This window comes from Abrus precatorius, unplaced genomic scaffold, assembly GCF_003935025.1.
Source record: "Abrus precatorius isolate BTA unplaced genomic scaffold, Abrus_2018 Scaffold6, whole genome shotgun sequence".
NCBI classification, from domain to species: domain Eukaryota; kingdom Viridiplantae; phylum Streptophyta; class Magnoliopsida; order Fabales; family Fabaceae; genus Abrus; species Abrus precatorius.
In genome coordinates this window covers 21,834,092-21,847,400 of record NW_020874406.1, presented here as the reverse complement: position 1 = coordinate 21,847,400, position 13,309 = coordinate 21,834,092, and the positions used below count along the sequence as shown (strand labels likewise).

Below are 13,309 nucleotides of genomic sequence, written 5' to 3'. Positions count from 1 at the left end.
TTTTTTGTTTAAAATGTGTTTAAAACTAATAAAAAATAGTTTAATAACAATTCAAATTAATTTGGATTAGTTTATTTACAATAATTAAACAAAAAAAATTAAGTAATGAATTATATATTCATCAATTTTTATATATTATAGAGATTTTGACTTAAATTGTTATTTTTTAATATTTTTATAACTATATTTATTTTAAATAATAATTGAAATAATAGTTTTTAGTATATAATTTAAGATTTTAAATTTATAATTCTTTTGCTTAGGAAGAATTTTTCAATAAATTTTAGTAAGATGAATAATCATACATCTAATAAATATATTATAACTAATAAACATACTATTTAATAAATGTAAGCATTCGCGCACTAACACAATAATTTTTTACAAACATAAATTTTATTAATTAAATTGTGTAACATTATTTGCATTATTAAATGTAAAATTTTAGAACAATTAAATATTTGTAAGTAGGTAATTTTTTTTAAAGACACAGTATACCTTAAAATAAAATTATTGAATGAAGAATTAAACTATTTTATAAATTTTATCAAGTTATTAAAAATTCTTAAATTATAGTTGGATTCATAAAATTTAATATTTATAAAAAATTATTAAATGAAATAAGTTAATAGACTTACTTTTAAAATAAATAAATACCCTAGCAAAATAAAATAAAAAATAAAAACCTTTCCATGTTATTAATAAACAACCAAGGAAATTATTTTTGCATGATATATAATTATGAATAATGGTATTCGTACAACAATGAGCTTAGTTGGCGGCAGGTATGCCTACAACTCATTAATTAGATTCATATGTTTTAGATGCAATTTTTTCTTTCAATTAAATCCTTATTTTAATTTCTGAAATGATAAATGTTAGTTGCTTTTAGTCTTTTATTTTATAAGATCTTATTCACTTTTATATTTTTTTTTATGAAAAAGGAGATTAAAATTTTTAAAAAGCTTTTGTAAAAAGTAAGGAGTAAAATTTGAAAATTTTGTACAGCAATGGACTATAAAATTTCAAGGATTAGAAAGGAGCTATATTACATGACAAACAAATCTGTAGTATTATTTTAATCATAGACATTATACAAGGCAGAGCCATGGATTTGTTGAACATCAAATCCTCTTGTGACTTGTGATTTCTATAGAAAGGACTGGTATTTTTATCCTTTCTTTGCCATTATTGATACAAGTACCAAACATGTTTTTCCATCCATCTAAATCAACAAACTAAAACCCTTAAATGTATTGAAACAATGTGTGGTTAGAATCATAAATCAACAATGTAAGGTCTTATTCATCATCTAACTATGAACAGATATACCTTAATTAATAACCCTCTTGGCTCATGATGAAGATATTAGACACTAGATGACTAGAATATGACCTGCAGATATTACTGGTATTTTTTCAAGTTTAATGGATTAATCTTTAGAGGCTCTTTTTAGCTCCACGTGAGGGCTATTGGGACCCAATCAAAGAGCTTAAATGCTATAATCTCTTTTGTGGCCCATGACTATCACATATGGTCACAATGATAATCTTTAGTCAGTGATGTATTAACTAATAATGCATAGACATTAAAAATGACAACTGCTTAATATTCTGATTTGTTGATTGGAGTGGACCATTAATCTGTTAATTTGCACCACATACAAGGTTGCCCAACCAATAAAGTTGGCAGGATCATATTATATTTTGCATATATATCCTCTCTTTTTGTGGCATTAATATCTTATCATCTCTTGCTTTTTCAGAACTAAATAGTTTAACCACAGAATCACATGGTTGCATGCTTGTCCATTATGTGTGTAAAAACTTCATTAACTGCTTAAAAGGAAAATGTTCAAATTTGTTGCATTTTAGAGAGGGAATGCAGCCTACTTCTAGGAGCAGGCCTTAATCAGATACCGCCGTATATATGCTTGGATGGGAGTAATGAATTAAACTTCATTTGATTCATCAAGTATTGATACATAGTATAGCCTCTATTTTTCAGTTCAGCAAAATGCCAGAATCAAATTGCAAGAGGCTTCTAGCATGTAAACTAATTCTTATCTCTCTGTCTATTATATCTGATGGATATCTGGATGAATGGAATGACACAAGAAAGATGATTAAGTTGATGGACCACTTTATTGATGAGGTGGGTTTAGAACTAAATGCAGCTAGCTTCATTCCTTGGTGCTCATATTAAGGTGTCGCTTTTGCTAGTTGAATGTTGCTGTAAAGACATTCTCTCCTTGAGGTTTGAAAGTTATTTTTTGGACAATGGACAGTTGTATGATCAGTAAGCTCCTCATTAGTATCACCTTTTGTCTGCAATAGGAATATAGCCTCTCATTATCACATGATTAAAAAGTGCTTCTGGCTTGAATTTTTCATCTATTGCATAACAAAAGGAGAAACGATTAGAACTTAATTGTCTATCATTAACCCTCATTGTATTTAAAGAATCATTAACTTTATAATTAGCTTTATCAAGTAGATACATCTCACTTTTTTTGGTTTCGTTTTCTTTTGCTTGTGGTCCTATAAGAAAAATATCCTGAAAAGTGGAAAGGAAAATACTTTTGAAAATTTATGCTATGCGCATTTTTCTAAACGGCTATGGTCCTTGGGATCAGATCCAACAATGCATAAAAACAAAAAGCTATGCAACAAGCAGGCTCTTCGATAGGAGAGAGCATATGAATAGGCAGTTTCCATTGCCTTGACAATACGAGGGCACATTTCATATCCAAACCTTTCTTTATGTGAGACCAAATGCATGAATACAACGCATACTTTAATTCTATCAAGATATTCTACCAGAAACTGCACAAACTGAATGAAAGTACATATCAAAGCAAACAGAAGAATACATGAAGATCAGCAAAAGGGAGACACAAGAACCTTCCCACTTGAGATGATGATTTGATGCCCATAAGATTCTTTCTTTGCCTTGCGGACTCTGGACTAAAAGCTTATCTACTTTACTACTTCTGCTACCATTATTGTTGGAAAAACACAAGAACCAACAAAATAAAAACTCTTATCACACAAATTCAAGACTTACGATTCATAACTGAACCAAGAGTAAACCCTCACTTTTATCTCTGGTATGTGTCAGTCATTTTAGTCTTACCTGCATTAACTTTCACCTTAGTTCCTAACTTCATAAAACATCATTCACATCAATTTTCATTTTTTTCCACTAATGTTAAGAACTAAAGTGAATGACGTTTTTCAAAGTCAAGGACTTACGGGAAAATTTAATAGTTAGAGACTAAAATGATTGATGCATACAGAATAAGTGAGGGTTTACTCGTTGAACAAATTCCAAAGACAGAAAAAGATACACAAATATCCAAGCAGCAGCTAAATGTACAAGAGTTGTGAAGGATGTGGAGAGTGTGAGCGCTGAAGTGTTGTTGTAGCATAAGCATGTTGCCTATGTCTTGCACCAAAATTTACCTCCTTTGTCTTAAATTGTGTCACCGGAGGGAAGGTGTCTGACCTGCGCCGAATATGCGCGTTAGAACTTGATTTCTCATATGTTGTGAAGGCATGCTCAGCAACTCCTATAGCTTTCTGGCTCTTGCAACCCAAAAGCATGGTAGGATGACGCTTCTGCATCTCTTTGATGACTTTCGGTTTAGCATTTGATGAAACTAAGGATGTCCTTATTGGACTCCTTGTGGTTGCTATTGACCTTTGATCATCATAATCTGACATGGCTGAGTACTCCAAGGCACTTGCAGTGACCACACTCCATTCTATGCTTGCCTCACTTGGTGCATAACAAGTTGTGGGGCTGGCACAGCTAGAAACAACATTCGATGTTGGTTTAGCAATGAAGGAATTGGATTTTCCTGTGAGGCTTTCAATCTCAAACAAGTCTGAACTTGCATCACTCTCAGCATCATTGTAGTTTCCACCAGAATTTGCTGATAAGTCAGTTTCTTCCATTTTAGGAGCAGCATCCCAAGAAGTCCTTGTCAACCTTTTATCAAAGCTCAAGGACTTGCACCTGCTATCCATTATTGGGGAGCCAAACACTTCCAATGATTTCCTTGGCTTCTCTACTTGTTGAAGTTGCATTTTGACAAGTTGGTTTCCTGAGCTAGAATTCAAAGTAGGGAATGCTAAACTGTTTTCTCTGTTCATTCCCACTCCTAACTTCTCTGGCTTATGGAAGTAGACATCTCTATTGATTAAGAGTTCTGAATGAGGCTTGATCATTTTAACTGAATGTTTAGCATCTGGATCAGCATTGAACACGTTTTTTGTTCTTCCATGAACTACATCATAAGTAGCATTTTTGTTAAAACTGATCTCACCTGCATGGTCACTTATATCAACAGAATTCTTATCAGAACAATAGCATTTGCAACCAAGACCAGCCAGAAAACTCATTCTTTGTAATTTGTTTTTCATGTTCCGTGAAGAATTCTTCATAGAACTTTTTAACATTGCACTTTGGCTGTTCAAACTGGATTCAGAGAGAACACTAGGAGTTCCCCACTGAACCTTGTACTTCCTAGTTTCTCGAGCTGTTTTTTCATCTTTCTGACACTGGTACTTATTTGCATCATTGTAAACAAATATTTGGGGGCTCTCCATATCTTCTCCGTTGAAGTACTTTTCAGCCTCAAATACTTCAATTTCTCCATCATCTTCCTTCTTTACTCCTTGGTAAAGAGGATCCTTTCCGTTGCTGATAAAGGGGTGGCTTGATTCAGCCAAGTTCCCTTCATTGTTGTTCAAGTATGAAGAGAAGGAAGCATCACGGAGGTGGTTGTTATTCTGAGAGTTGAATGTTTGCAACTGATGGAGGTTGTTGGAAGTGGTTGCTTTGATAACCATAGTTAGAGTATCAAAGTACCCACAGAAAGTGGCCTAAAAATAACCTGTTCGTTGAGAGGCTGATAGAAGAAAAGGCCCAAAAGGAACAAAATGAGATTGGAAAACGAAAAGTGGTGTAGGCAAAGATACCAAAACACTTTGAACTATAAGAATTAATATTACGATAAATTATGAGTGCAAAAGGGCCAGAAGAATAAGGAAAGGTAGCAAGGTTGAAAGGAAAACTTTTATGTGAAGGCAAGGCTAAAACTAGATAGAGGGAAAGGAAGTGGATGCAAGAGAGAATTTGAAATGAATAGCTGAATAACTGCCTGGCTCATTCAAGAGTAACTACACAAGTAGGCTAATGGAATATGCTAAATGTCAAATATGTAGGGCCATGTGCTTGTAGCCTAATTGACACTTCATAAATAGTTTTAAAGCAGAAATTTCTTGAATTCAGAGTTCGGACGGATAAAGGGTCTAATTAATAGTCTACCCAACATGTAATAGCACATTTTTTTCGAAAATATGGTGAGTTTAGCTCCCTATACTAACAAGGGAAATGCTAGGGGTACTAGTTAAAAAGTAAAAAAATAGAAATTTTTTATTAAACAGTTTTGTTAATGTTAGTTCTTAGGTTGAATTTAAGCATATAAAATGAGTAAATTATTATTCTTTTCAAAAGTAAATTATTGCTTCATTTTCAGTAAAATTTTACTACTCTTAATAGCTTAAATCCAACCCTAAAATCTTAAGGTTACAAAACTGTTTATTAGAAGGTACTATTAATGCACTTTCACCATGATTTCCATTGTACCTCCAATGTGATTTTCAATGAAGTTTTATACATTGATTCTTTAACTAGTGTCTGAAGGGCGGGCAGTTAACAAGACCATATTAACAACGGTGTGTTCCTTATATTGGAAACCCCTCTGATTTGTCTCCTTCCAGGAGAAAGGGTGATAACAACAAGAGAGAAACATGTTCTGATCCACTTTGATTGTATATGTAGTCCCATCATTTTATACGTGTTGCGCTTTTCCTTTTCACAGTTGTTTCTAAATACCTAGTGAATAGTCCATTCTAGTTTAATACACATTTAACTAAAATATTAAAGAAACCAAGCATGTTATTGAGATTCAATAATGAAAGATACTGAAGAGAAGGGACACAAAGGAACTTATTGGTACTTGAATACAGTTAATGCATTGTTTTCTGTTTGGTTGGGCCATACTAAAACCTTGGTTAAATTTTGGAAAATGAACAAAGGTTCATGCTTTTGAAATGCCAAAACCACAAAAACAAGGGTCCAAGGCACCTAGCAACTAGCAAAAACTTGTCTGTTTGATTCAAAGATATACTGTCCACACAAACTTGGCAGTAATAACAAAGCAAAAATATTTCTTAACAGTGGCATTAGTTAGCTATCATATCTACCCAATATATCCAAACCAGACATAAAATATTGACAAGATTTCATAACGTTTATTCTACACCACACTCTAAGCTAAAACCAAACGAGGGATAGATAATAAATAGCTTCCGCGGACCCCGGTCACAGTGGCTTTAATATAGACAACCAAGGTGACCCTTCACTTAGTTTGAATCCGTTAATTAATTGAAGGCTTTTAATCAAGTTATATAACTGGTTAACCATAAATTACTTAAGTGACCCTTTTTGATTTTGTACAATAAGGACATACTCAGATTAGATTTGGTGCCATTTGATATTAACAATGTGCTTTGGTTTTAGCTTAAGTTATAGTAAATAATATTTTTTAATTAAAAAACATTTTTTTAGTCCATAATTAAAGAAACTCTTTCAAAAACTGTTAAATCACCTGTTCTGTCCTTATCCAACATCATAGCTTAAATTACGTTTAGGAATTTCCTTGCAATTAATTTCACACCAACCTTCCTTGCTAGTCTTATTGTGTAACATGAACTTGCAAGCAACCAGGGACCCCCCATGACCACCCTGTCTTGGATTCACAGCAGTGTACCTTGTCTGGAATGAAAGTTTTACACCACCCACCTTGTTTTTCATCATTTCTGATCGTGTTAAGGCCACATTTGGATACAGCTTAATTAAGCATTTATTAATTAAGTTCTTTCTAAATGATGACTTATGCCATAAAATTTAACCATGAATCTTGTTGGAATAAGTTGAAAGCTTCTTATTTTGACAAGTTACACTAAGAAGCAATTAAAAAAAGCTTATGAAAGTGCTAAGTTATTTTTTCCATAAGCTCTTTCAAGCATACCTTAAATAATCTTTAAAATTCTGGATATGAATTTGATCTTGGAAATTATTAACAAATTACATTCAGAATTACATATCTAAATGAGTATTTAAAAACCCATCTAGAATTTTTATTATAGAATGTATCAAACATTCTTCTAAAAATTAAATTTAAAAAATATTTATATATGTTTCTACAAATTTAGTTCTGGATGAAAATTTAATCTTGAAATTGATTAGCAAATTACATCTGAAATTTAATTTTTGAAATATATTAAATTCTTCTGTAATTAAATTTCAGAAGTAATGTAAAAAAGGAAAGTGCAGAAAATAATTACCATCTAGATTTGACATGTGATCTATAATGTCCACTGAGGTAAATATCATTCTTGGAGGCTTCAGCCCGTGACCCATAACTAGAACCAAGATTGGTATTGGAATGTTCGGAAAAACCTAGGCTTGTCTTGTGGTTGTGGGTAGAAGAGTTCTGATCATGACTGAGTTGAAAATTTTGGCACATTTTGTTCTTTAATTTCCATGGCAACATATCTCTGACATTTCACAAAAGCTAATTCACTACTGTATTGGTATTTTGACTATTTTCTTTTCATTTCCATCGGTGAGAAAGGAGCAACAAAGAATTGGGCACCAACAATGCTGAGTGGAGCCTATCACTGTCATATAAGAATTGTCAAAACAATATATGCTGCTTGGTCACCCTCTTAAAGCTGTGGAACATTTCTATCACTGTTAATGTAATGAAAAGGTGGGTGTAATATTGATGAATATTCTCCTCCACTCTCCCAAAAGCCTTACTTATAGCATTCATTTTTTGTCAAGATTATGGTTGTTATTTTCATTTCTATCACGATTATGGTTGTTACTTGTCAAAATGCCTATAGTGAAAACATTCATTTTTCTTAACATTGAAATTTTCAGAATCACTTTTAAACAAACTATAGGTATAAACAACAATGGTTCTGTTAGGTCGAACATTAGCTTTGATAAAAATAATTGATACTCTTTCCTTTCAATCTAATTTTATTAGACCTAATTTAGTCATTGTAAAAAAACAAGTCATCAAATAGTCCTTCGACATTAGAAAATAATGACATATTAATCCTTACATTCATCAAATATCAGAACTTGTGCCTCATTTTTATAATTTTTCGGGACTAAAATTATTCCTTTTTTTTCGAGGATCAAAGTGCCATTGACATTATTTTTCAAGGACTAATTTGAATATTCACCCTTATATTTTAATTTTAATTTTTTGCATCAAGTAAATTTTTTTACTACGAAGTAGGAACTAAATTTTAAGATTAAACTTCTCAAACAAATCATATCATTTTAAATTCATTTTTAAAACAAAACTAATTCTACAAAATTAAATTAATTCAAAGTCAAGTTTGCGTGCTTATCCGAACACACTTAATCCCACATCCTTCTTGGACAATAAAAGAACTTAGGACAGCCGAATCAGGGAGCAGTTCAGTAGTTGTCTTTCAACTTGGTGTTCAGTGATTATTGTGTTGATGTGGCATTTGAACCAACAACCCAATACTGCTTGACAGCAATTAGGATCTTCTCAGGAACAAGTGGACCATCCTCATGATCAACCATTTTAGTATCCCATCTCATTCCTCCAACTATTTTCTTTACCTTAATTAAGACATCCACTTCATCGCGGAATATTACAGCACCTTCTGGTCGTAAAATCCGGTCCATCTCCAGAAGAATGTCTTCTATATTACATCTGCGTTTAATTATCACAGCATGCTTTTCAGTTATGCAAGAATGAATACAATTTCTGACCAAAGGAAACAGAAAGAACCAAAACATGAGAGAGAAAAATAGACCAATGAATCAGATTCGGTGAAATAAAACCATATTAGCTGTTATAGCAATCTCACTGCAAAGCATAAATACTAGCTGATTTCCTATGGAGCATCATAAAAAGAACATCTCAGAGAACAATGAAACCAGGGATTCATGACAAGTTGACAACATATAATCATCATCAAATCGCAATGTGAACACTTTCAATCTTTCATACGATAATCACAATAAAAAATATAAATAATAAAGCAAAGGTCATAATATTTTTTTAACTTTTAACCATACAGGGTGTACAGACCATATTAGACTCAATAAATGTCCTGAACAAATATGAACACTTGCCCATTCCGTTTCAAATCTGGAGGGAAGTTGTTTAGGCTCATTACCCAGAAATCATTTTCATACCATCTACACCATAATTGCATGCTAAGCATGTCCAAAAATATTGATTATGAATTGATATTGAATTAAAATTTAAAACTAACGGGAAGAATAATTGAATAACCATTTAAACAAAGGAATACTTACTTATCCTTGTACAGACTGAAGAGACCATGGCTATGAATGAGATCGTACGTCCTTGGGTATGTGGAGAAAGCTTCACACCTGGATCATAAACACACATAAATAAATAAGGAAAAACATGTGATGAAGGAGGCTGATTACGAAAAAGTGTACAGCTAGTCACATCACAATTTTATAAAAGATGGCATAATAATTGGCAGACTACATGTTTAAATCAAATCATAATTATGGAAATTTGAAAATTTTATTCAAATAACAGTATAAGATTAGTAGTTACTACAAGTATTTAAATATATAAGATCAAGACATGCCATTAAAAATATAGGAGGAAGAAGTTAAAAAACCATACCAATCATGATAGATACCAATAAGTCCTCGTTCATATATGACACCCAGTGTACTTTTCTCCGCTATAGTAGGCACAACATTCATGACCCATAATTTAGATGATTGAATAGCTGCTCCAAAACTGCCCAATCCAGCATTCATATCCATAATGTTGCGATACCTTCCAGAGTCTAGGAGCCTATTAATTTTCTTATAAGCATTTACATGTTTTTTCCACTTCTTGTTATCATCTTGGTATGTCTCATCCGAAACTCCAGGAACAGAGCCACTAGCAATTCTAGGGGGGATGGCATACAGCCTATCTGGAAATGGCTTAAGATCACCAGAAACTTTAGGACTCGGGGTAATGCAGACCTCCATTTTCTTATACCTGTAGTCACAAAACAAAGCCATACCAAGTCAGCAGACCATTTGCTTTTGAACGTAATCATCACTCAGATTTTCAGCATATGTAAAATCCATACAGAGACACCCTTAAATGAAAATAAAGAAAAGGATTAATTTGTTAATACTTAATGTGATATACAAAACAATGATAAATTGGAATGGTCACAGTTTTTTTATAATTACATGTGCAAACATCAAAGAAGTAACAACAACAATTACATATTTTGCCTCATTTGAGACTGGGAAGGGGAGGATGGTGCATGGCACCTCCAAAACCATATGGGACTTGGTACTTGATTACCGATTATCTTTTTAATAGAATAACCAATTGTTTTTACTTTTTTTTATCATTTTCTCCACAACTTTTCTCATGGCTTTATGCACTCCTGTATGTTTGTGCCTATTACTAGTAAAAAGAAATATAAGGTATATTAATAAAAGGATGTTAGATAAAAATTGTTTAACACCAAATGAAGGGTCATACCAGACATCATCAACATCTGTCACTTCACAGAATTTTACACTGGAATCTTCTTGTCTGTTCCGACATGATTCAGAATCTACAGTTTTTTGCCAAATGGCAATTTCAGACTTCTCAGACTTCTTCTCCCAGCAAAGGAGCTTAGCAATCTCTTCAATCTTTCTCTGTTCTTCTTCCAGCTCTTCCTTAGGTCTTTGCCAGGCTTTGTAATTAACCTTCCAATTGATTGGAGGCCCCGAAAGTACCCAATAACCACCAGGCCTTAGAACTCGGTCAACTTCCATCATATACATTCCATCTGCAAAATAAGCAACCCAAAATGCATTTGTAAATAGCTGTTGTCACAAGTTATATGATATAAGGGGTGAAATCTAAGAGAACAGGAATGAGTGCATAATCATTGCGCTCTCTTATTTACAGAAAGTGCTTCTTAGAGAATATTATATTTAATGTAAATATCTCACCATTTGCTCCCCAAGGAATCAAGCAGCGAGAGCAATGTGCCATGTCAAAGGCTGCAGATGGATAAGGCAATTTTATGGTTCCCAGAACACCAATGACAGCAGGTACACCCCTTTCAAGAGCAAACTGTACTTGTGCTTCGTGAGAGTCCCTTGGTGCAAACGACATGGCAATAACATTTCTGCTCCAGAGATATGCGCCCCAACTGGCAACCTGAACAAAACAACTTTACATTTATAAGGATACAAAGCTAAAAACAAACTGATTAGGTTGTTAATCAAATTAACATGTACAAGAATGAAAACAGAATTTTGATATAAGCCTAAGGGAATCTGCATTCTGCAATGACAAACATACCCCACAACCAGTGTCAAGTGCTGTCCTAACCGTCCCATCTTTAATAGGTATCACAGAAGCGAGTTGGTCAATATATTTATCTGCACCTTGAGGAAACTGAGTTCCACCACCAGGGAATCTAAACACATTTCCCTCATATTGGATCCAGTTCTGAATGGCCTTCTCGACTGTTAGGCTCTTGTAGGGTGCATTTGCATATGGAACATAATCACGGCTCTTTGGCCATGGAAACGGAGTTACATACCCCTTTGGTGCTGGGATCAAACAGTGTAACTTCTCTTCCTCAGGGGGGCAGTGCCTCTCTCGATAGTTCATGTTTTCTCTAGGAAAGGTCATGGCACGCCGTTGATCTTGGCAGGGAGTGTAATCAGTATAACGAGCATCGCAAGATTTAAAAACCTTGGGTTTTGACTCAAACTCGTCAATTTTACTAACTTCTCCACCATGGTGAGAGTCAAAACTTAAATTAGGAACTATATTACAGTCTGCGCCTTTCTTGGTAATCTCCAATGCTATGCTATCTCCCTTTCCAAAACCACTTCTCTGCCATGCACCCAATATGTAGAAGAAACAGCATAGACCAACTACTATAAAGATCTGCACAGAGCTTCTAGTCCTACTATCAGCTGAACCTGGTTTTGCCATGTAGAATCTGAAAATACCAGTTCTTACTCAGAATTACATAAATGATACCCAATACGATTAACAAATTCCCAACACTAAATGCTACATCAGTTATTCAAGATCCAGAACAAAAAACATAAATCAAACAAAGATAATTGCTTCCAACGAACAAATTAACAACTTGCAACTCCTAACGAACAAAATTAAGGTCCAATGAATCATGTCAGTTCACTTTCAATCACCATCACGAAGCAATTATTAGTCTATAAGATACTATAAAAGTATTGGGGGGGGGGGGGGGGGGATGAAAAGCAAGCTCGAGATCTTCTCAACAGCATGGAGCTTAAACTCCATTGCTAGCACACGTTTTTCTAAGCGATCGACAAGGGAAACGCGTTTGTGTACTGCCCACAACAACAAAAACATTTAAAGATAAACAAAAAAAAAAAAAAACAAAGAACACGAAACACACTAATGAACTAACCACATGCTAGGTGAATCATATGGGATCTAACTTTAGGTAAATACGATGCAAGATGCACACGAACAGATTCAAAGTTATGAATGAAGAACGCTCACAAACCTTATACTGAAAATGATTTACTTGGGGGCACAAATGGACGTAAAAAAAACTTCAGAGTACCCAGAAGTGAAATAACCAAAAAAAAACAAAATAAAAAAAAAATGGGAGAAGAAAAGAAAAACAGGGAAAAAAATAAAGAAAATTTAAACGAGGAAAATGTCTTACCAATCATATAAAGCCAAGAGGAGCAATTGTTGGGAAGATCTGGGACTACTTAGAGTAACGAGCTAATAGAGAAAGAGAGAGAGAGGTTTTATAAATTTTCCGAGGAACCAAACAACGAATTTCTTTCGCAGTGAGAGATGTCAATAAAAGTGTAAATGTTATGAAGTTGCATCAGCATCAATCATGTTCACATGAAGGAAGAAGGGCAGAAAGGGGCAAAAGGAAAAGTGGAAAGAAAATAAAAGGAAAAAAAAAAGGGAAATGGAAAATTGTGTATGTTACGAATACGATATCTTTCTTTTTTAGTTATTTAGTTAGAGCCAAAGATGAGGTGCCTATTGACCAGTTTAATACTAGTAATTTAATTTCACCTTACTCTTCATCTCTCTCTCTAAACCAATTTTATTTTGTTTATACTTTCTACGGAAAGTGTGACACGATTTAAATTTTTTTAATAG

At 33.5% G+C, this 13,309-nt stretch overlaps 2 protein-coding genes across 3 annotated transcripts; both read right to left on the bottom strand.

The window, feature by feature from the left end:
- Positions 1 to 2,787: 2,787 nt before the first annotated feature.
- LOC113868941 (protein PHYTOCHROME KINASE SUBSTRATE 2-like) lies at positions 2,788 to 5,121 on the bottom strand. The gene has a single exon (XM_027504958.1). The coding sequence runs from the start codon at positions 4,854 to 4,856 to the stop codon at positions 3,369 to 3,371; it is 1,488 nt and encodes a 495-aa protein (XP_027360759.1). The 5' UTR covers positions 4,857 to 5,121; the 3' UTR covers positions 2,788 to 3,368.
- Positions 5,122 to 8,385: 3,264 nt separating this feature from the next.
- On the bottom strand, positions 8,386 to 13,115 carry LOC113868682 (probable methyltransferase PMT2). 2 transcript variants are annotated; one of them, XM_027504494.1, is made up of 7 exons: positions 12,852 to 13,115; positions 11,480 to 12,131; positions 11,125 to 11,335; positions 10,664 to 10,958; positions 9,794 to 10,162; positions 9,448 to 9,525; positions 8,386 to 8,836 (listed from the first exon to the last, which is right to left on the bottom strand). In XM_027504494.1, the coding sequence occupies exons 2-7, from the start codon at positions 12,122 to 12,124 to the stop codon at positions 8,605 to 8,607; spliced, it is 1,830 nt and encodes a 609-aa protein (XP_027360295.1). In that variant the 5' UTR covers positions 12,125 to 12,131; positions 12,852 to 13,115; the 3' UTR covers positions 8,386 to 8,604. The 2 variants fall into 2 exon arrangements, with proteins under 2 accessions (XP_027360295.1, XP_027360297.1); XM_027504496.1 differs by lacking the exon at positions 12,852 to 13,115 and adding an exon at positions 12,687 to 12,805 and having other exon boundaries at positions 8,413 to 8,836.
- Between the last annotated feature and the right edge of the window lie 194 nt (positions 13,116 to 13,309).

Bases quoted from the DNA above. Each gene is read 5' to 3' on its own strand.
- LOC113868941 (XM_027504958.1), bottom strand. From the start codon at position 4,856: ATGGTTATCAAAGCAACCACTTCCAACAACCTCCATCAGTTGCAAACA.
- LOC113868682 (XM_027504494.1), bottom strand. From the start codon at position 12,124: ATGGCAAAACCAGGTTCAGCTGATAGTAGGACTAGAAGCTCTGTGCAG. The intron at 11,336-11,479 runs GTATGTTTGTCA...TGTTTTGTTCAG, and splicing joins CACTTGACACTGGTTGTGGG to GTTGCCAGTTGGGGCGCATA. The intron at 8,837-9,447 runs GTAAGTATTCCT...AATTAAACGCAG, and splicing joins TTCAGTCTGTACAAGGATAA to ATGTAATATAGAAGACATTC.